Genomic DNA, 22573 nt, shown 5'->3' on the forward strand with positions numbered 1-22573 from the left:
CTGGTCTTCTCCGTTGGCTGGTGATGAGGGCGTGAGAAGCCTGATTTCTTGACGGAGTGGGAGGAGGGATGATGGTGTTCTCGCAATCGTCCGGCGGGTTCCTCGCCGGAAAGCAGGTTTTCCCGATCGACTACGAGGCGGAGGTGTCGCAGCGGCTGGTGGACTCCTGCCTCTCCGGCGACATGAGGGCTGCCCTCGAGTGCGTCGCCGACCCCGTCGTCGACGTCAACTTTGTCGGGGCGGTTTGCCTGAGGTCTTGCCGGTCGGAGGTGGTGCTCCGGGATGAGGCGCCGGGGGAGGTGGTGGCGGAGAGCGAGGAGCTCATGACGGACGCTACGCCGCTCTTCCTCGCGGCCCACGCCGGGAACGCGACGCTCGTCCGGAAGCTTCTGGTAAGGATCTCTTTCCGCGCGATCTGTCGCACCGGAGATTCTCCCTCTTCTTCTTCTTTTTCTTTCTTCTCTGTAGTTGCTTCTTTTGATTGTTTGATGATGTTTTGGTGGAGCGGTGTTCGTTTGAGGAGTATAGACGGTGATGTTGATTTTGGAAAACACGGGGCTTTTGCTTCCCTATTTTCTACAGGAGGAGAGGTGCATTACTAGCTTGTGGAGTAGTGAGGAAAGTGTGGCCTTTGGTTTTCCCTATACGAGTATTTTCTTTGGGAGGAAACGTTCTGCTCTCTTTTTGCTCACCTTTCTTCTTGTTGGTTGCATTGTGTGTCGTTCGGATCCTTCGGAATCGTGCTGATCTTCGGACAAGCTTCCGTTTTTGTTTATCTTCCTCCCTTAGGAGAAGGCGTGTTTATATCGTCTTACTTTTCTTGGTTCATAGCGAGAAAACATGAACATGGCGATCAATCGAGATTTCTATAACAAATATTTACAGTTTTATTTTGGAAAATAAGGCAAATCCTCCCTTTCTTTTGGAGAAGGCGTCTCTTCTCCTTCGTTTTCTTCTTCTTGGGAACGTAGCGAGAAAAGATGAAACCGGCGAACAGTTGAGTTTTTCCGTTTTTCTTTTGGGAATAAATGTTTAACTGTTTTAATTTGAAAAATAACGTGAAAAATAGGTAGTGTGCAACCGCGACAGCATTTGCCCGGTTCTGTGCTTGTGGTGCTCTGAAAACGTGATCTTCTTCAGGAAATCGCGTTTTCCTTGTGATTTGATCATTGGCTATCGCAATGTGTCGAAAAACTTCGTGAGCATCTTTATGAACTCGGAAATTTGCGTAAATGCGGGTGCTTTTTTCCCGGAAATCGTTTTCCCATTCCCCTGCTCTCTGAAAAAAGGGAGCCTCACCATCTCTTTTGCTTCTTCGTTGCGGCATAATTTGCAAATCTCTCCTTGGTTTTCTGAAATTCTTTTCATCATGAGGCTGTTCTGTTGAACCTTGAGGGGAAGGAACTTCTTCGATCGTCTTGTTTTCCATCATGTTCTTTCTTTCTTTCGTGAAGCATTTCCGTCTCTGCTTTCCTCCCTCTCTTAGCGTGGAAGCGTGATCTTTGGCAATTCCTGCTTGTGTAAGGGTATTTTAGACATTTAAGAGAAGTCAGGTGATCGGCCACGGCCCGGGGTGTGTGGGCAGGCTCTTAGTTGCTGATGATGATATTATGATTTGGGCAATTTGTTCGTTTCGTGCTTTTGGCGAAATGACGAACGTGTCCTATGTGTGACTTCTGTATTAGACTATTACGCGTTTTGAATCCTTATTTTGATGAAGTGGTAGGATGTTCCTAACTGCTTGAAATCGAGGTATGATTACATTTCTAGGCGACTATTGACATATAGTGGAAGGTCTGATCCCACAGATCCAGGCACAAGAGGAAGTGAGAGAAACACTACGATTGTGAGTGCTCCTTGAGGGCAAAATGTGGCATTGTGGCTGCATCGAGGTCTTCCATTGAAGTTGGGAGTGATGGGCATTCTGTCATCTTGCTAAAAAATAAGGTAAGATCGCAGTCAACGAAACTCCACCGTGGTACATGTCATAAGATAATAGCACACCTAGACTGGCCCTATCAGGTCCTAAACTGTACTTTTCAGTCATTAAAAAAACCATGTTCATCTCGGAGAACCCATTGGGGGGAGGGCCTGAGGATTTTTCCCATTTTGTGCAAGTCGTCCACCGTGGCCTGTAGTGCTACAATCGTGGATCGGCAACTTGCAAGCACGTGAAGAGAACTTCTCCTTATTATATCGAGTTCTTTTGGCTTAGGCAGTATGGGTGGGCATCCGCTTTGCAGGGGGTCAAGATGGTATTCAAAAATCAAATTGTTTATTGTTGGTGTTTGTTGATGAAGGGAAAAAGGGAGTAGCTGAAACAGATAAGGGGAGCACGCGGTTGCTGAAAGCTGGCGTGCCCAATGCTTTCCTAAAGATGGCGATGGTTGCCTACTTGCCTTCCTCTTTCTCGATAGGTGAAGCCATTCTCCGGCGTGATTTGCGGTTGTCACTGAGTCGTAGGAAATGGGTGGGTTTTCCAAGGACGCCACCTGCCATCATTTGTATTTTTCTCTTTGGAAAGTGATGTGGCTCGAGTTCGTGGGTGGTGGTGGTTGCTTGAGGATTATGGGGGCGTGGGGATGTTGCCAGGATAGTCGTTTCCAAGACTCTCAGATGGTTGCTATCACCAAGACAGAAGTCTTGCAAGTAGCCTGAAGGGCCCCGTTTGCTTAGAATCTAGTGAGTGCTAAACTAGGCAGTGCTGAACAGGGGTGTTTTGTATGGGACTCTTGGCAGCGGGCTGAGTCGCACAGCCGGCTCTCCAGTTGGGCCCGCCGAGTCACAAAAAGCCCTTGGACTTTGGATGGTGTTTCTCCTCTCCTCCAAATTGGTGGACCCAGGTTATTTTGTTTCTCCTTAGTGTTGTCCTCCTCTTCTTTTTATTCCCTCGAGCATTAATGTGTCCCTTTCAACATTTTCAATTTATTCATTCGCACAGAGAAATTAAGACTTGCTGCTGTTGCTTGACATTCTGCACCCTCGCTACAGCAGGATCATGTTTATTTCCTTGCATCTATATAACCTCCGAACGTATGTGTGTGTGTTTAAAATGAGTACTCCTTACGGCATATGTCAGTGCATTCTTTCGTCCTTGTGAGTCTCACAAAGCTGGACCATTGTTATTAGACGTTTTACATAAAACAATTTACGTGATTTGCAATCATTTAGGTGGCTGTATTTGGAGGAAAGACAATGCTTTCCTTTCCTTATTGTCATGCGTATTTCATACGAAAACTTATTCCATTTCACGACATTTGATGGATCCCTTGTGGTCAAAACTCAAAAGACATTTGCACTTCCTGAACAGGAATGTAAGAATGTTCCCTTTTGAATTTGTTTTCAGTTGGCTCCTTTTTCATTAATATTTTTGTTCTTTTCAAAATTGAGCCGGTTGTTTTAGGGGGAAATTACCTAGATATTATATTGCTTGCCATTTCTGTATTTCTGGGAAAAGATTGATCCCCAACTTCATCAAGTAATGTTTCTTCATCATACTGGCAATTCCTGTTTTCTGTTATTGTATTTCTTTTTCATTGTTTTATCATATGATTGTGATGAAAGTATATGACAATGTCTGGTAATTTTTTTTCAATATATTTAGGCTATGTCACATGGGTGCGGGTGCGGCAATATATATATATATATATATATATATATATATATATATATATATATATATATAAATTTGTGCAGGGGAGGGGTTGAGCCCCCCTGTGCCCTCTTTGTGCAGAAGGGGGGGGGGGGTCAGGGGGCTCCCCCCAGCGGGGGTCCAGGGGGGGGGGTTCTCTTGGGGGCAGCGCCCCCCAGAAGATTTTTTTTAATAAAAAAATTGGTCACAAATGACCCTGGCTGCGGTCAACTCACCCAGGATTGGGTTGACCGCACCGGGTGCTGCACCCACGTCGCGTCGACGCGCCCGGTTTGCCGAGTCCCTGTGACATAGTATTTAGATTGAGGAGCACATATATTTAATCTTTTTTGTGGGACAACCTATGTCACATGGGTGCGGGTGCGGGGGTGCGGCAGGGGCAAAAATGTAAAAAAAAATTATATATATATATATATATAATTTTGAAGTTTTAACAGTTAACAACAGTAACACTATATATATATATATATATATATATATATATATATATATATATATATATATATATATATATATATATATAAGAGAAACCTTGACAGTTTCAAGGTTGGCATAGTCATGGCATAGTCAGATAGACCATTTTCTTAGTCAACTATATGTCTTGGACTGGTCAAAACAGGGGTACATTAACCAGGTTATATGAACATATACATGCTTGAGTGATTCAATGTAACTTCATATTTCTAACATTAAACCTTCCGCAACATGTGTCATTAAATGAGTTATGAAACGAACTGCAGCAGAATTATGACCACACAACAGAAACTAAAATCGAGTACAAACACATAGAGCAACCAACAAAAGAACTTGAATGAAGAGAATACCTTGTGTTTCTTGAAACAGGAAAGTGAGCAACTGCACCTTAAAATATTGACAAATCAATAACTTCTGTAACTTGGTAGATCTTATAATCCTATGAACTGAACTTAGATAATGAATCAATCCCCAAAAACATAAATTAAACCCATTACATGCCCATAACATAGCAACACATTTTAAGCAATGGTTGATAGAACGACTTTTCAAAAAAGATGAAAGTAACATTTGACCTAAAGTCATCAAGCATAAGCAACTAATAAAATAGATTGTAAACGAAATAAAAAATCAAGAAGCTCAACAAAACCCATTTTAGCATAGAATCAAAAGCCCCAAAATCAAATAGTCAAAGATCCCCAAAAAATAAATACAAATTTCATTAACTATATACCTATATAGCATCATCAATTCATCAAAAAATTTTGAAATGCCCCAACCCCCCAAATAACATTATTGAAAAATTTTTGGAATGCCTAAAACCCCCAAATAATATTATTGAAATTTTTTTGAAATGTCCAAAAATCCTATAAATAAAAAGTTAAAAACCCTAGATGCTAATGACCCACATATAATACAATCAGAGAGAAGAGAGACAGTGAGAGTGACGAAGAACGAGTGAGAGCGAGAGACAGTGAGAGTGACAGAGAGAAGAGAGACTATGAGAGAGACAGTGAGAGTGATAGAGAGAAGAGAGACTGTGAGAGTGACGGAGAGAAGAGAGACCGTGAGAGTGAGAGAGAGAGAGCAAGTCGGAAGGAGACATACCTGAGAATTGAGGAGGAGCGGCCGGAAGGAGTCGGAGATCGTCGACATCGGCATCAACATCGGCTTCAGGCTTCAGGAGGATTTTGCCCTAATCCTCCTTCTCTCACTCACTTTCATCGGGCGAAAAAAAAGTCTAAAAATTGGACCCTAAATGACCCTAGGTGCGTTGACCGCACCCAGGGTTGTGTTGACCGCACCCAGTGCCGCACGCGCACCCGCGTCGCGTCACGTCGACGCGGGTGCGGCACCTGCTTTGCCGAGCCCTGTGACTTAGGGGACAACTTAGTTCTAGTTTTTAGTTAATATGTATGTACAGAAAACTTGTTTTGGCAGAACTATAAAATTGACAGTATAAACTGCAAAGGCATGGTTATTTGAAATTTGACTCCAGGAAGGTGAGAGAATTTTAAACCAAAAAGAAGAAAAAAGTACCACCCTATGAAAAGATTTGGAGAACAGCCAGTCTGTGTAGGGATCTTTTGAGAATTTCAAAAAATTCTGTTTTTATCTTTCTCTATCTTTTTAAGAATTATTTGCTGCTTTTTTGGGGCCTTGCATCAATTACCCACCATCAGGGCAGCTTTATTTGAAGGTGGGGATGATAGGTGGAGGTTCCAGATGAATCGGTACCATTTATCACTGGTTGGGACAGTGGACAGACAGGGTAATGGCTTGTTGTTAGCTCCACACATTTTTCTATGGCTACGGCACTGGTGGGGCCATACCACATCTTAAGTACTCTGCAGTCACAGCTCCTTCATACACTCCCAGTTCCAGGCGGAAGCAAACTCATGCACTCGGACAATGCACCAAAAAATGTTTAGTAATGCACATCGGAGTGCAATTTATCTAGCTTTAAGAAGTGTTTATTTAGTTTATGTGATGTTGGAAGTACATGCTTTGGATGTTGCTATCAACTTTGGTGGATAACTATGTTGATTCAATTTGGACAATTACCTTTGTTATTTTCTATAGGCAATCTTAATTTGGATAATTACATGAATCAGAGTAGTAGATGGTCACTTGACAACATCATTTGCTTATACTCTCTTTCTCTCTCATACACACATTCTCATGCACTTTATATGCACAAATGCTCGTGTGTTTGTATGGGCGTCGTGCATGTGTATCTCATCATATTGTGAGCACACAGTTGCTTACTTGAAAATAGTGCTGTGCTTGTTTTATTTTCCTGGTCTTTTGATGTTGTATATATTTTTATGCATGCACAGCATATGGTAGAGTGTCAGTACCATGTTTGAATCAGAAGATTATATATACTTATTTATTTATTTATTTATATGTTGTGTTCTGTTTGAAAGTTTCACCATATTTTTGTTTGTATGCTTGGTTACTTTGAAGTGCTGCTTCTCTTGTTTCTAATTTTATTGGTTTGTATCTGCAACTGTGCATATGCAACAGAGCATTGGTGCTGATGTTAATCAGAAGGTGTTCAAGGGGTTTGCATCTACAGCTGCTGCTAGGGAGGGCCACACTGAGATATTGGAGATATTGTTGAAGACAGGGGCTTCTCAGCCAGCCTGTGAAGAGGCCCTTTTAGAAGCCTGTAGCCATGGCCGTGCAAAGTTTGCTGAGCTGTTGATGGCATCTGATATGATCAGGCCCGATGTTGCAGTCCATTCACTAGTTACTGCTAGCTGCAGGGGGTTCACTGATGTTGTTGCCAGTCTTATCAAGGTAAAACATATTAAAACATTTGTTATTCAATGTTAAATTTTGGTAGTGCCAACATATGAGTTTGGGTGTTATGGTCCGATCTGGATCTTTTAATGAGTAGTGGAAGCAAGTAATCGGGAAAGAATCTGATTGGGTCAGATTCATAGGTTCTACATTTGTTTTATAAGATTTACTGTTGAGCATAATGGTTCAGTGTTAATGCAGCAGTAGAAGCTGTTGAGGCTCTAGTCAAGTACAATGTTTCCTGATTAACGTGTAGTTGGTTGTCTTACAGTTGAGCGTAATGTTTTCAGTGTAAATGCAGCACTAGAAGGTGTAGATGCTTTGGTCAAGTATCATGTCTCCTGATTCACTCATAGCGTACTTGGTTGACTTGGGCTGCCATCTAGTTGAATCAGTCCAAGTTTTGTAAGCCTTGGCTGGCTCAGTATGGTATTGATATAAAGTGAATTCGCTAACTGGTCTTTAAACTTTTCTGTTTGGGATCTATTTATCTGGTTCATGCATTTTGCAAAGCTTGGCCTATTGGACTCTTGTTTTCATGTACATAAAGGCTCTATTTGGGAGCCTTGCATTGAGATGGAAACATGATGCATTACAAGTAGGCCTGGGGTGAATCTGGGTTTGAACCTAGGCTGGGTTAGGTCGGATAGGTCAAAGACAATTTTAGGTTCAAAAGCATGTTCTGTACTATTGGACAGACTTTAGGAAAAATGCGATTTCTCCTAATGGATAAACAAAAATGCCTGAAATTTGGAGGGTAGCTTGGGGACACGTGGGTGAAAACACTGCAACAAACCACAGGGTCAAACCCTACTTAGTTGGGGATTTACGAGCTCGGGATCAGACCACAGGAATCTTGCCCTGGACTGGGTTTCAGGTTTGACCGGTTCTGGTACAGAGTATGGGTCTCCTAACTGGGATCAAGTTAGCGGCTAAGATTTGGTGAGTTGACTGGAGAAACCTAGGAGCACCTAAAGTTAAAATTTGAGGTCTAACTGAGGTCATAGTCGTCGGAAGTGAGGCTATTCTGCAAATCTTAGCATGCAGAATTGGGTGGGTTAACTATATCTGGTTTGGATCAAGAACATACCGAAGTGGGTTTGAGCCTAGGTGGGGGTGGGGTGGTTTCAACTTACTAGGACTTAGGAGAGATGTCTTGAGTATTGGGCATGGTTTGGTTTATCCGGAAGCAACACACGGACACCTTGGTATGAGCTTTGAGTTGATTTCACCGGTGAAAAGATGCGGTCTTCTACGTAGAGTTGGATCTTCTTTAGAGCTTGAGTAGTTCCAAACCTTGGAAGGCTTAGGACTACTTTATGTGAACCGGATAAGCCTTGGGACAGGGTGAACAAGTTTGGAGGTAGGGACTTGCAGGGGGTAGAAGAGAGAGAAGAGAGTGAGGGCCTATGGGCCAAGAGAAGGTGAAAGAGAGAGTTAGAGAAAAACGTCCCTATGGGGGGCGATTTCTTGAAAAAGAGAGAGGCAATTCTAATATTTTAATTTATGATTCAAGCTTATAAACTGAGCACTATATATAGGCTCAAGGGGCTTATTAAAGCCTTCATCTCTAACAAGAAAGACTTAAAGAAAATTAAACATGATTTGAAAAACTTAAGTGCTTTTTACATAACCAAGTGCTCTCATAAAGCCAAGAGACTCTTTAGAGTCTCCCCCCTTCATGCCGTTCTTGGCTCCTCCCAAGGGAAGGTCGACCCCAAGGTGTGCCCCACATGGGCCAGTCGGCTCCTCCTTGGATTCACATCTCGCCTTGTTGCTCCGCTTCGTATCATTCTCCGGTCCTCGCTCCGGTTCGCCCAATGTCGAATTGAGTTGGATTCTGGCTTGCTCTGCTCTATCTATATTCGATACATATTGGGTCACTAATGGATCTGTATTATCCCCTCCCCCTGAGAAATTGCTTAGTCCACTAGGAAAGAAATCTTCTAAGCTGAGTCCTTCCACCAACACACCTTCTGAGGTAGCCATGAGAGCTTCTAACCTTTCTTCCTCAATTAGTTGGGATGGAGCGTTGGCTACATGATTCTCTTGTCCTTTCTTGTACTGTAGCTCAAAGTTGTACCCCATTATCTTGGAGACCCATTTTTGCTGGAGGGGGTCGATATATGTTGTTCCATGAAGTACTTAAGACTCTTGTGGTCGGTGCGGACCATGAAATGTCTCTCGAGTAAGTACGATCTTCATTTCTCGAGAGCGAGCATTATTGCAAGCATCTCCTTTCCATAAGTTGATAGAGTCTTGACACAGTTTGGAAGGTTCTTACTGTTCGAAACTGCACTTGGATCTCTTACATGTTCCAAATGCTCCTCCCATGACTGACTCTAGATTAATGTTGTCGAAAAATATGAGGACATATTTGCGAAGCATTGGTCAAAACACATCGTTTATGACCCATTGTAATGTGACCGGGGCGTTGGCCAGCTCAAAAGGCATTACAACTCATTGACCATCGTGCGTCCTAAATGCTATTTTTATAATGTCTTCCTCCGCTATTTGGATTTGGTGGTAGCTGTATCAGAGATCCATCTTAGTGAAGACTTGCCAAAAGCATCCTCCTGTAAATGGTCCTGAAATGTGGTTTTGGGCCTGCCAATTCCATTGCTAATGCAGTGGTTTGGCAATATCATTGCTCCCAAACAACAGGGAGCATGAGAGCACTCGGGGGAAAACCACAACAGCCCTTTGATTCAAGTCTCTTGAACATACCCTAAGTCTTGAATCTTTATTATTGTGGTGTACTTTCCAATTCATAATGATCTGTTGGTAACTCTTGTAGTATAGCTTTGTCAGATCATAACACATACTTGTAATGAAACAAGAGTGCACAAATACAATGCCAACAAAGGGCTATAAAAGTGCACAAATAGAATATGGTCTCTAATGGACTCATAACAATCTCATAAAAGAGATACAAAAATATTAAAACCTACAAGATCACAAAAGCATAAAGCTCACAAAAGCATAAAAAAATATATTGTATTAATGTATCTCAAATGCTTTAGAAAGCATACCTTTACAAGAGAAGGTGAGGCTCTATTTATAGAGCCTCACATTACATAAAGGCCATATTGACTTTAACATTTAAAAATATAGGAAAAAGACTTTTCAACCCCTAATGGACTTTACTAAAATATAATATAAGAAATGACCAGAATACCCTTGATATACGTATATTTATAAATATATGTATATCAATGAATATGTACACAATATTTTAGCATTCCCCCTCAAACTTACGGTGAAATCATCGAAAGTTTGCTAAGAAAATACAAAAATCTTGGAAGAGGAAGAGCTTTGGTGAAGAAGTTCGCAATCTAAAATTCAGACTGAACATATGGCAATGTAATCGTTCCCTTCAAATATTTTTTGAGAACATAGTGACAATCCATCTCAATATGTTTCATCCGCTCATGAAATGTGTGATTGCTAGCTATATATATGACGCTTTTGTTATCACAACATACTTTTGAAGGTTCTGAAAACATCAACACCCATATCTGAAAGTAATGATCTCAGGCACATGACTTCGATGGTTGTTGTAGCCATCACCCTGTACTCAGCTTCCGTAGAAGATAAAGACACTTGTTGTTTTTTGCATCACTAAAAAATGATGGAATCACCTAAAAACAAAAAAAAAAACCTATAATTGAGTGACAGTCATTGGGATCTCCTCCCCAGTCAAAATTAGTATAAGCAATAAGGTTTGAAGATGATGAAGTGAATAAGAATAGCCCTTTAGATATAGTTTTTTTGATGTATTAAAATATTCTTAATAAAGCACTCATGTGAACCGATGTGGGCACATGTTGACTTGAAGTGTGTAGTGCATGCCCAATGTCTGGCCTGGTAATAGATATATATATATATATTAATGATCTGATAAATTGCGTATAAGGAATTGAATCATCTAATAATAGTTCGTCTTCATCTCCTCATTTTTGCATTCATCACTTCAGGAGTATCAACATATTTTGTGTCAGTGATTTTCAAACACCCAACGATATTAACTGCAAACTTGATTTGAGACAAAATGTACCCTCTTGGCGAGTAGGCTACTTCAATTCCTAAAAAATATCTTAAAAAACCAAGGTCAGTCATATCAAAAGATTTTTCAAGCATAACTTTAGTTTCTTCAATTTTCTTCTGATCATTCCCAGTGATGATCATATCATCAACATACAAAAGGAGAATGATAAGTGAAGTACCTGTAGATCTTATAAAAAGAGCAGTGTCAATGTAACAAGATTTAAATCCAAGGTCCACCACAGTACCACTAAATCGATCATATCATGTTTCAGGGGCTTGTTTAAGCCCATATAAAGCTTTTTGAAGACGAAAAACCATACCATTTTCAATAGTTAAACCAGGGGGAGGATCCATTTAAACTTCTTCATTTAAATTTCTATTTAAAAATGCATTCTTAATGTCTAATTGATATATAAGCCAATTTCTAATAGATGCTACTGCAATTAGAGTTCTGACTGTGGTCATGCAAGCTACCAGGGCAAATGTTTTCTCATAATCTATTCCATATTCTTGAGAGTATCATTTTGCAACTAATCTTGCTTTATATCTTTCTAAGGACCCGTCACTTTTTGTTTTGATTTTAAAAACTCATCTACATCCTATTGTCTTCTTTTCCTTGGAAAGAGGTTGAATTGCTCAAGTATGTGCCTTGTGTAATGCATCTAATTCTATTTTCATAGCTTCAACCCATTCTTTTATGTTTTTAGATTCGTTGTAGTTAGATGGTTTATGATATGAATAAATTGCTAGAAGACAAGTCCTATGGTTTGGAGAAAATGATTCATAAGAGACAAATCTATTTGAAGGCCTATGTATTCATTCAGATATTCTAACACTAGTTTCTTCAATATTTGTTGATTAATTATATCTTTTAAAAGCGCATAGATGCTCCCCATTATCTCGTTTAGAGTATTGTAAGAAATTATAAGTTGGTCTCTTTCTTCATTTGAGTCATTAATAGTTTCAAAATTACCAATGTCATTATCATCAACAATTTCATTATTTGATTTAGGTAACAAATCAAATAAGAAGGCATACTCATATTCTTCCTTAGGTTTTTCAAGATCAAATCTATTTACATTTTCAAGAAAAGTAACATTTCTAAAAACATAAAGTTTATCATTTGTTTATAGCTTTTTTGATTTTCGGCATATCCAAGAAAAACACATTTTAGAGCTTTATGAGAGAGTTTGTTATATTTTTTAAGAAGCACAAAACATTTACATCCAAATGCCCTTAGCCTTTTTAAGTCGGGAGAAATTTTAAAAAGTTTATCAATAGGAGATTTGTTTTCCAACATTTGAGAATGCATTCTATTTATTAGATATACTGCGGTGAGGGCAGCTTCGGCCCAATTTTTTTTGGAATTTATTTTCCTTCATAAATACTATTTTATTGAGGGATCCTAGCACAAGATCTTTGATGTACAATGTCATGAGTTTTTAGATATAATTGAAATTCATTTGAAAGAAACTCTCCTCCTGAGTTAGAGCAAAAGACTTTAATATTTGTTTTAAATTGATTTTTAACAAGATTATGAAAGTTTTTAAAACACGAAAAAACTTTAGATTTGAGTTTAAAGAAGTATATTCAAGTGTGTCTACTAAAATCATCTATGAATGTAACATAATATGATAACCATCTTTTGACATAACAGGTGCGGGACCCATACATCCGAATGCACTAATTCAAAAATTTCATTAGACAATGACGTTTTAAATCCAAAAGGCATCATTTGCATTTTTCAAGTATACAATCTTCACATACAAAATCTTTATCTTTATAAAATTTTTCCAAAAATGAAAAATGAGATAATTTAGATATACTCGGGTGTCCTAATCTTTTATGCCAAAGATCTAAATTAATGTCTTTGACATGATTACAAAAAGAGTTTTTGGTTTAATATAAGGAATCCACATAGTAAAAATCTCCTCTTCTATGGACTTGCCCAATCAGCTTCCCTGACCGGAGATCCTGCACCCAATAAGACTTAGATGAGAAGAATACTTTACACCCATAATCAGAATTTTGAGAAACTGAAAAAAGATTTAATTCTAATTTTAGAATAACCCTCACATTTAGAACAATTTTTTTTTTGAGATATTGTTAAGGTTTCCTATACTTTTAACTTTTAAAGAAGTACCATCGGTGGTTGATACACATGAAAGATATGAATTCGTGTAATCGGATAATAGAGACTCATTATGAGTTATGTGAAAAGAGGCTCCCGAACAAAATCCAAAAAGTCTTACCTAGGGGAGAAGAGAATGTGATGGTGGCGCCAAATGTAGAAGGAGTGACTTTAAGAATTTGTGAGATGGCTTCTGCTATTTGGGCAATGGTCAAATCATTGAAGTTATTTCATTTCTTTAATTCTTGAGGTTCTTCACTTATGGCGGTCATTTTCTTAAACTTGAGGCAATCGGTCTTATATATCCCGGTTTCTTACAATGATGATAAATGATTTTACCTTTGTATCCTTCTTCATTATGTCCTTCTCCGTTGAATTTTCTTTCAAAGTGAGATGATTTATATGTTTTTACAATTTTTTTTGGGTTTTGATACGGCAAGAATCTCATCATTAAAACTTCATCATTAGACTTGTGCATTCCAAGTCTTGTTTCCTCTTGGCAAATTTGAGCAGCATCCTCACTTATAGAAGGAGTTGAAGTCTTATGAAGCAAGGAGGACCTAACTTGCTCAAATTCCGGCCGGTGACCATAAAGAAAAGAGAAGATATTTTCTCTTTTTAATTGTGATCTTCTCATTTCAATAGCCGAACTTTTTCATTTTGGTTCTAAGATGGCTAGTTCATCCCAAATAAGGTATACAATACCATAAAAGTCTCTTACACTTTTATATCCTTGTTTGGTATTACGTACCTTGTCTTGAAGATAGTATAGCCTAGCCATATTTTTTTGGATGAAGGTACTCTTTAGAAAAATCTATACATCGCATGCTCTTTTAAACTTGATGACGTTGGTGGCGATTTTGAACTCCATGGTATTCATGAACCATGAGAGAATTTGAGCATTGCTAGCTTCCCAATCCTCCAACTTAATTTGATATTCTTGCAAAACTCTCTCTTTTTTTTTCTTTGGATGGAGCTTTGACTTGATTTCCTTCTTTTCTTGTCAATTTGAGTTGCGGTTCGTTAGTGGTTTCAATAACAAAACCCCATAGCTTTTTACCTTTGATGTGATTCTTCATAGCGGTTACCCACATTAAATAATTATTTTTATTGAGCTTGTAAGAGATGACAGAGGCGGAATATCTTTCTCCCATAATGGAGAAGTCTTGTGTAGAAGGATTGAACGAGAACTCAAAGTTGAAGAGCACCACCACAAGTAGGATAATCCCAAGATAGCTTTCACTACTTCAAGAGCCGAGCTCTTATACCATGTAATGAAACAAGAGTGCACAAATACAATGCCAACAAAGGGCTACACAAGTGCACAAATAGAATATGGTCTCTAATGGACTAATACCAATCTTATAAAAGAGATACAAAAATATGAAAACCCACAAGATCACAAAAGCATAAAGCTCACAAGAGCATAAGAAAGATATTGTATTAATGCATCTCAAATGCTTTAGAAAACATACCTTTACAAGAGGAGGTGAGGTTCTATTTATAGAGCCTCACATTACATAAAAGGGGGCAGTCCAACAGTCGTATTGACTTTAACATTTAAAAATACAAAAAAGAAATAAAGAAAAAGACTTTTCAGTCCTTAATGGACTTTACTAAAATACAATACGAGAAATGACCAGAATACCCCTGATATACGTATATTTATAAATATACATATATCAATGAATATGTACACAGTATTTTAACAATACTATGATAATTCATGTTAGCACTTAACAGTTACTCCTGAGATATCTAGAATCTTGCATTTTTCTGCTTTGTTATTCTCAGGCATTCAATTTTTTCATTGGTAAGAGACACATACTGTTTTGGTAGGTAGTTTGTTTTACTATATATACATGTAATTGGAGTTTTTTCTGTTGAGAAACTATGTTTTGATGATACATGATAAATATGATATGCTTTCATGATGCATATATATGATACATGATAAATACATGATATGCTTTCATGAGATATGATAAATATGATATGCTTTCATATGTGAAACTGAATATGTTATATTATGACTGGATATGATGTGCTATGTATTTAACGAGTATTTGATGCAAGGTTATTTCACTTAAGAAGAGTGAAGACAACTTGATCAAGTGCAACTATTTGATGCAATCATACTACTTTGAAAAAAAAGCTTGATGGGCCATACATTCATAAAGATTATCCAAGAAGATCGGCTTCCTCAAGATGAAGACTTTTTTCTTCTTTAGAGTCATATGTAACAGAACCTTCAGAAGCATGCATATTTCATATTAGACTATATGCTTTGAAATCATACAAGTCATTTATTTACAAAAAGTTAAGCTTTCATAAAAGGATACGTTATGTATATTGTAGCATTTTTAAAAACACCTTTTTGAAACAAATCATTGTACTTCCTACAAGCATTTATGAAAAAAGATATTTTGACAAGATATAATAGCTCATGATTTCAAAAGTATTAATTGTACTTTCTTACAAGCATTTATGAAAAAGACATTTTGACAAGATATAAAAGCTAATGATTTCAAATATGAAAGAAAAAGACAAAATGAATTAATTCATAATACACAAACATTTACGTAAGAAATTTTGGTTCATAATACATAAGCATTTATGTAAGAAAAGACAAATTATGAAAAGATGTATTGGTTCATAATACATAAGCATTTATGAAGAAAAGACAAAATGTGAAAAGATGTATTGGTTCATATTACATAAGCATTTATGTAAGAAAAGACAAAATGTGAAAAGATGTATTGATTCATAATACATAAGCATTTATGTAAGAAAAGACAAAATGCATTAGTTCATAATACACAAATTTTTACGTAAGAAATTTTGGTTCATAATACATAAACATTTATGTAAGAAAAGACAAATTATGAAAAGATAATACACAAGCATTTATTTGAGAAATAACTATTTGTAATATAAGTATTACTCAAGCATTTAGTGTACTTCACAACCATTCATTTTAGAATTGACGATTTGAGAAAATAAATATTCTTTTAAGAAATGACCATTTCTTTCTGTAAGCATTAAATGCCACCTCAAAAAGCATTTGAGAAATGACTATTTATTTATAAATAAAACCCATACTCAAGAATGTCGACTTACTTAAAGTCATCATTCCTTCTGTAAACATTAAATGCTATTCCAAAAAGCTTTTAAGAAATGACCATTAATAAATAAAGTACTCAACAAACATTTATCACACTTACATACATTTATTATAAGTGACGACTTGTAAGAAAAATATTAATATACTAATATTCATTAAATTGAGTAAAGACAAAATTACATGATAGAATATATTCCAATGTTCAATGTACTACAAACCATTAAATTGAGTAAAGACAAAACTACATGATAAACTACACTTCAACGTTCAAAAATACTACAGAACATTTATTATGAGAAAAGACCTAATACAAAGAATAACTCATTTAAAATACACCAACGAATAGTGTACTCCAAAAATGCTTCGTATGGAAAGAAGACTTTTTGAAAAAGCAATATAGTACACTTATCTTTTTCACACTAAGTTGTTTTTGAAATGACCTGACTTCTCATATCCCAAAAGGACAATCATTTCAAAAAGACAACGACTAGTTTTCTAAAGACTATATATATACAAACACAACAGTGTGAAAAGACAAGCAAGCTTTCAACGAGAAAAATTCCTGCTCGACACTCTGAGAAAAGAGCTTAGAAAAAGAAAGAGAAAAAGTCAAGAAAAGCTCTCAGAAAAATACAAGTGTGTAAGAAAAGAAAAAGATCATTCTGAGAATCTTCATACGTGCATTCATACTTTGCATATCATTCTGAAGGTTCTATAGGAAAGTGTTGTAACTTTCTGATTTCTGATTGTATCCCTTCTCTGTTGAGAGAAGTAGACATCTGTGAAAGAGGGTGTTTTCCTTCTCTGTTGAGAGAAGTAGACCTCTGTGAAAGAGGGTGTTTTCCTTCTCTGTTGAGAGAAGTAGACCTCTGAGGAAGAGGGTGTTTTCCCTTCTCTGTTGAGAGAAGTAGACCTCTGAGGAAGAGGGTGTTTCCCTTCTCTGTTGAGAGAAGTAGACCTCTGAGGAAGAGGGTGTTTCCCTTCTCTGTTGAGAGAAGTAGACCTCTGAGGAAGAGGGTGTTTCCCTTCTCTGTTGAGAGAAGTAGACCTCTGAGGAAGAGGGTGTTGTACTATTTATCCGGTGACTCGGATGTTATAGTGGAAGGCTCAAGTGTTTTACTTGGGGACTGGGTGTAGGTCAGTAACTCGGCCGAACCAGTATAAATCCTGTGTTTATTGTGTTGTGCCTTATTGCCTTATTTTTTATTTTATCGATCTGCATCGTATTTCACTATTCACCCCCCCTCTAGTGGAATTTCATTTTCTCTAGTGTTTATTTGAACCGCAGACACACGCAGACACAAATGAATTTCCTTTCATAGCGGTGGATGTGAACCATTTCCTTTTCTTTCACCTTTTTCTTTTTCGTGCAAACCTGTTACTATATACAAAATGAACACTTCAAAATTCTTATGGGATTTATATTTTGACAACACCCATCTAACAAGTTAGGTAACTGACTAAGCTTGTCTCTTTTGTCATGGTTACCTACACTTTTAACATGTGAGGTGGGATCCCGTACCTTGCACACCTGCAATGGCCTAGATGGGTGCCATTTGGTGTGGCTTTGACAACATAAAATACTTAATCTTGTAAGGGTCTTCACTGAGGCTGTTCATGTTTGTGTGCTGTTTAGGGGTGTCAACGTGTCGGATTTGGTTTGGATCCACGTGGAACTAAACCCAGACCTAATTTTGAGATGATGGTACCGGGTCTGGACTCAGGTTCAATCAGACCCACCATAAGAGAAACCATACCTGGATCCTATAAGGATTACATGAACCAGACCTGGACCATACCCAGTAAAATAATATAATATATATATATTATCTTTTTTACATTGAAAAATTGCAGATCTTAGTCAGAACTCGGGTTGGGTCTGAGTTTGGTATGAAATTTCACAAACCATACTCGACTCCATATATTAATCTTACCCTTCAGGTCCGACCCGGATTCTAATCGGACCTTCTTATTTATTACCAAACCCTGACCCTATAGGGTTTGGTATGGGTTGGGTCCGGATCAAACCTAATCCATTGACACTCCTAGTGCTGTAATGTGTGCTGTGCACTTGCTTGCCTGCCTGCATATGCTGACGTTCTTTGTAGCATGGCCAATGTGAAGCATTGAGGTCAACATTTAGAAGGACATGGCAGGTCACCTAGGTGTGTTTCAGTCCTCTGGAAGCACTTCCTTACTTGCATAAGACTGAGCCTGTGTCAAGTCTGTCAGAAACAAGTGACAAGCTTTGACTCAGCTGATCCACTGGAGCTGGATCAGTGTGAGTTCAAGGATGCTAAGCTGCCATGAATTCTGCCTAACTGACATGTCTGAGTTGCTTGGTTTAGTCGTAAACCAATCTGGTTTGTGTTTCATGATTTGTTCATCGATAGGATTAGACAACTCAAGACATACACCAAGGAGTTTTTTCTAAATGATGTGGTTTGATTCTTGTTGCAGTGTGGGGTGGACGCTAATGCAGTGGACAGAGTGCTACTTCGCTCATCAAAGCCTTCTTTGCATGCCAATGTCGACTGCACAGCACTTGTTGCAGCAGTTGTGAGTCGGCAGATTGCTGTAGTGCGGCAGTTATTGCAGGTATTTAATCCCTACTTTGTTTGTGTTTCCTTTTCTGCTTCTACCACCAAATCAACGTTTGTATTAGAGATGGTTTTGGTTATAATTGTGCCGTTTTCCACTGGCTTGAAATTTTGAATGCTACACAGTGAATTCAGTGAGAGGCATTCTTGATTTTTGACCTTCACAAGCTACCATGTCCTCTACTTTGTCAAGGGTTGCATGCTGAGAAAAATCAGCTGGACAGTGGAACAAACCATATCTTAGGGTTGGGCCAGATTAGATAACAGGCTGGATCTAGCCTTGGCCAATGAAATGCAGCCTATTTAGATATCAGGCCTATGGGGGTAAGGATGGGGGCCTGTCCTGTTACTGAACGAGCTGAGTAGGAAATGATATTTTATGTATGGTCCCATCTGGCTGGATTCAAACTAAGAGTCGGATGCACTTATCCAGTTGGATCTGGATCTAGGTCAGACCATTATACATTTCTGCCCAGGACCATCCACTTATATACAGTCCATTCTCTTCCCCCTTCTTTTAATTAATTGTTAAAATTCCTGGATTAACTTGGGATTGGCCTCCTGTCCAAATTGACTGATCTGCTAGTGCTAAAAGAGTTGGTAAATGAGTCTTGAGTCAGCTTTGCAAGGACTTCGGCTAAGTCATGTAGGTCCCAATTGATTTACTTGGTCAGAGTGTTTTAGTTAATTGGATATAGGTCTTAGATTGCCCTATTCAATGCTTAATACTTGACTGAAAGAGCCTTGGCTAGTGGCCAAGTTGTGAGACATCTGTCCCTGCCTATACTTTGTTCCTAGATTCCTACTTTCTTTTTTTAGTGCTTCTGATCATGTAGACTTAAAGTGTGTTACCCACAAGGTTGCCAAACTAGGATGCAGAAGCGGGAAACGATACGGGAAGCGGAAGTGAGAAGCGAGACATTTTAAAATTTATACGAAGCGGAAAGCGAAGTTTCAATTTAAAAGCAAAATATGAATAAAAAATGAAGAATATGGAATCAAACAAGAAACAAATAAAAACTAAAATAAAATTGATCATTCTTATATTTCATGATTTTCCTGTAAAAGAGTTAAATTTTTGTTAAAATCTAATAATGATGTTACCAATTTAAAGAAAGTACATGGAAAGTGAGTGAAAGCGTGAGAGAAAATACATGAAAAAGATGAAAAGAAACGTGAGAAAAGCGTATAGTATGCATAGACCATGTGTATGAGAAGCCTAGAAGAAGCGTGGGGGAATCAAGCTTCCCATGAAGTTTCAGAAGCGAGGAGTATTGCGCTTCCGAAGCGAGTTTCCGGAAAGCGAGCTTCCAACCTACCTAAGAAGCTTCGGTAACTCCGGTTACACAGTTGTAAACAGTCCAAACATTTTCTATCTTCTTTTCCTTCCAGCAGTAATAAGAAAAATGGCATTCCTTTTTCAATTATACATTCAGATGAAAGGGGTCCTGCTCCTGTCATTTCCGTGTTTGGATATCATCGTTTTCTTTCTTTTATTTCTTATTATTCTCGGGTTACATTGATATATAGTCTTTTTTTTTTTTGAAGTATATGAAGTTATTTTCTTTTATCATAGAATGATCAAGACCCAGTTTGATGCCAACATCAAGGTATTGAGGTCTTACAAGTCTGTCCAACTCCAAATTAAGTCATGACTCTTTCACTCAGGCTGTAATAAACCTCCGCCAACCTTGGTGCATGAACTGAATTTTAAATGGACCAAGTTGGATTCAGTGAACCTAAGCGACGAGGTTAATCTTGCTCAAGCCTAATCTGTTCACCAAGTGACTGGAGCCAGCCCTGGCATATTTACATCCTTTGGCAGGAACTATTTTTACATTTTTTTGGGAATAAAGGATGCTGTCACTAAAAAAAGCCCTGAATTTATTCTCCAGTTTACAGGAAAGTGTGAAAATGCTTGGTCTTTGTGTCCCAAAAAGTCAGTATTCTCTTGACCTTTTGCAGTTTAAGATCATGGAATTAGAGATGAATTTATTTTTCCACTTTTGTTGGGTGTTATAAATACTTGTAGTTTCTTTAGCACAAGACTCTTTTGTCAGAACAGAAAATTGAAGATGACTGACTGTTGCAGGGTCAATCTATCCATAGCCTAGAACTTATTCCAGATACATAGTGACTTTGTTCTTCTATTACTTGTTCTTTAGGCTGGTGTTAGGACAAACTGTAAGGCTAGGCTTGGTGCATGGTCATGGGACTCAGTTACAGGTGAAGAATTCCGAGTTGGTGCAGGCCTGGCTGAAGCATATGGCTCAGCCTGGTGTGCAGTCGAGTACTTCGAATCCACTGGCACTATTCTGCGACTGCTTCTGCAACATCATCCACCTACTGTCGGCACTTTGTACCAGGGAAGGACCCTGCTCTTCCATGCCATCCTTTGCTCCAACCTCCGTGCAGTTGATGTGCTTCTAGCCTCTGGTGCAGATGTTGAGTTTGTAGCAAGGTCAAAGTCAGGCCACGAATTTAGGCCTATCCACTTGACTGCTAGGCTGGGGTGTAATGGAATACTCAAATGCCTTATATCCTCAAAATGTGACCTAAATTCCTGCACAGAGGCTGGCGAGACACCGCTCATGGTTTGTGTGCGAGCCAAGCAAGAGGAGTGTTTGCGGATTCTCATCTCATCTGGTGCTGACTTAGCGCTTGTGACTGCGGCTGGTCATTCTGCTGCTGACATTGCAGAGTTGAACAACTGGACCTCGTGTTTCAACAGAGTGCTGCTTGATGTGGTTCGGGCTGGGACAAGGATCATGTCAAGCAATGCCACTGTCTTTTCACCGCTTCTTCTTGCAGCTCGCTGTGGGGATGTTGATGCATTGAAAATCCTGATCAGACAGCCTGAGACTGATCTGAATGAGCAGGACAGAGATGGTTTCTCTGCTGTCATGCTTACGGCTACTGAAGGCTATGTTGATGCCTTTCGTCTACTTGTGTTTGCTGGTGCTGATGTGAAGCTCTGTAACAATGTTGGAGAATCTGCAATCTCTCTGTCGGATTTACATAAGAACAGGGATATGTTTGAGAAGGCAATGCTTGACTATGCACTAGAGAGAGGCAGCCAGACAGGAGGTTTCCATGCACTTCATTGTGCAGCCAGGCGTGGGGACTATGATGCAGCAGTGCAGCTTCTAATTGACTGCAGTAGCAATGATGTGAACATGCTTGATTCTGAGGGCTACACACCTCTCATGCTTGCAGCTCGCGAGCTGCATGTGCTCATATGTGAACTACTAATTACTCATGGTGCAGACTGTGAAGTTGTGAACAAAAAAGGTGAGACTGCATTGCTTCTTGCTAGGAGGAATGGTGATGATGGTAAGGATGTAGAGGATGTGATATTGGATAAACTTGCATGTTCGCTTGTTCTTTGGGGTGAGAGGGTGAGGAAGCACACTAGGGAAGGCCGGGGGAAGCCACATGCCAAGGAGCTGCGGATGGTGGCAGTTGGAGGGGTGTTGAGCTGGGGCTCATCAGAGAGAAGGAATGTAGTGTGTAGGGAGGCCAAGGCAGGTCCCAGTGATGCCTTCAGAAAGAACCGGCAATGGAAAGGGGATGCAGATAACCCTGGAGTATTCCGAATTGTCACCACAAAGAATAGAGAGGTGCATTTCATTTGCAGTGATCGTGAGAATGCGGAGCTTTGGGTTCGAGGGATCAACCTCATCACAGATGAAGCATCTACAACCACAGACATGGATTGTTCACAGCTCATGAATTGA

At 38.9% G+C, this 22573-nt stretch overlaps 1 protein-coding gene across 1 annotated transcript; it reads left to right on the forward strand.

The window, feature by feature from the left end:
• The first annotated feature begins 71 nt into the window (after nt 1-71).
• LOC149811723 (uncharacterized) lies at nt 72-22573 on the forward strand. The gene is made up of 4 exons (XM_089992908.1): nt 72-392; nt 6656-6931; nt 18697-18834; nt 21002-22573. Exons 1-4 carry the CDS (start codon nt 72-74, stop codon nt 22571-22573), a joined length of 2307 nt encoding a protein of 768 aa, XP_089849034.1.

This window comes from Nuphar pumila, chromosome 17 (genome assembly GCF_984573655.1).
Source record: "Nuphar pumila chromosome 17, dmNupPumi1.hap1.1, whole genome shotgun sequence".
In the NCBI taxonomy this organism is placed as follows: Eukaryota; Viridiplantae; Streptophyta; class Magnoliopsida; order Nymphaeales; family Nymphaeaceae; genus Nuphar; species Nuphar pumila.

What these genes read in the sequence shown, in the direction of transcription:
- LOC149811723 (XM_089992908.1), top strand. Translation starts at nt 72, where the DNA reads ATGGTGTTCTCGCAATCGTCCGGCGGGTTCCTCGCCGGAAAGCAGGTT. An exon ending in CGCTCGTCCGGAAGCTTCTG is followed by an intron (nt 393 to 6,655) that starts GTAAGGATCTCT and finishes CATATGCAACAG; the next exon opens with AGCATTGGTGCTGATGTTAA. An exon ending in TTGTTGCCAGTCTTATCAAG is followed by an intron (nt 6,932 to 18,696) that starts GTAAAACATATT and finishes TTCTTGTTGCAG; the next exon opens with TGTGGGGTGGACGCTAATGC.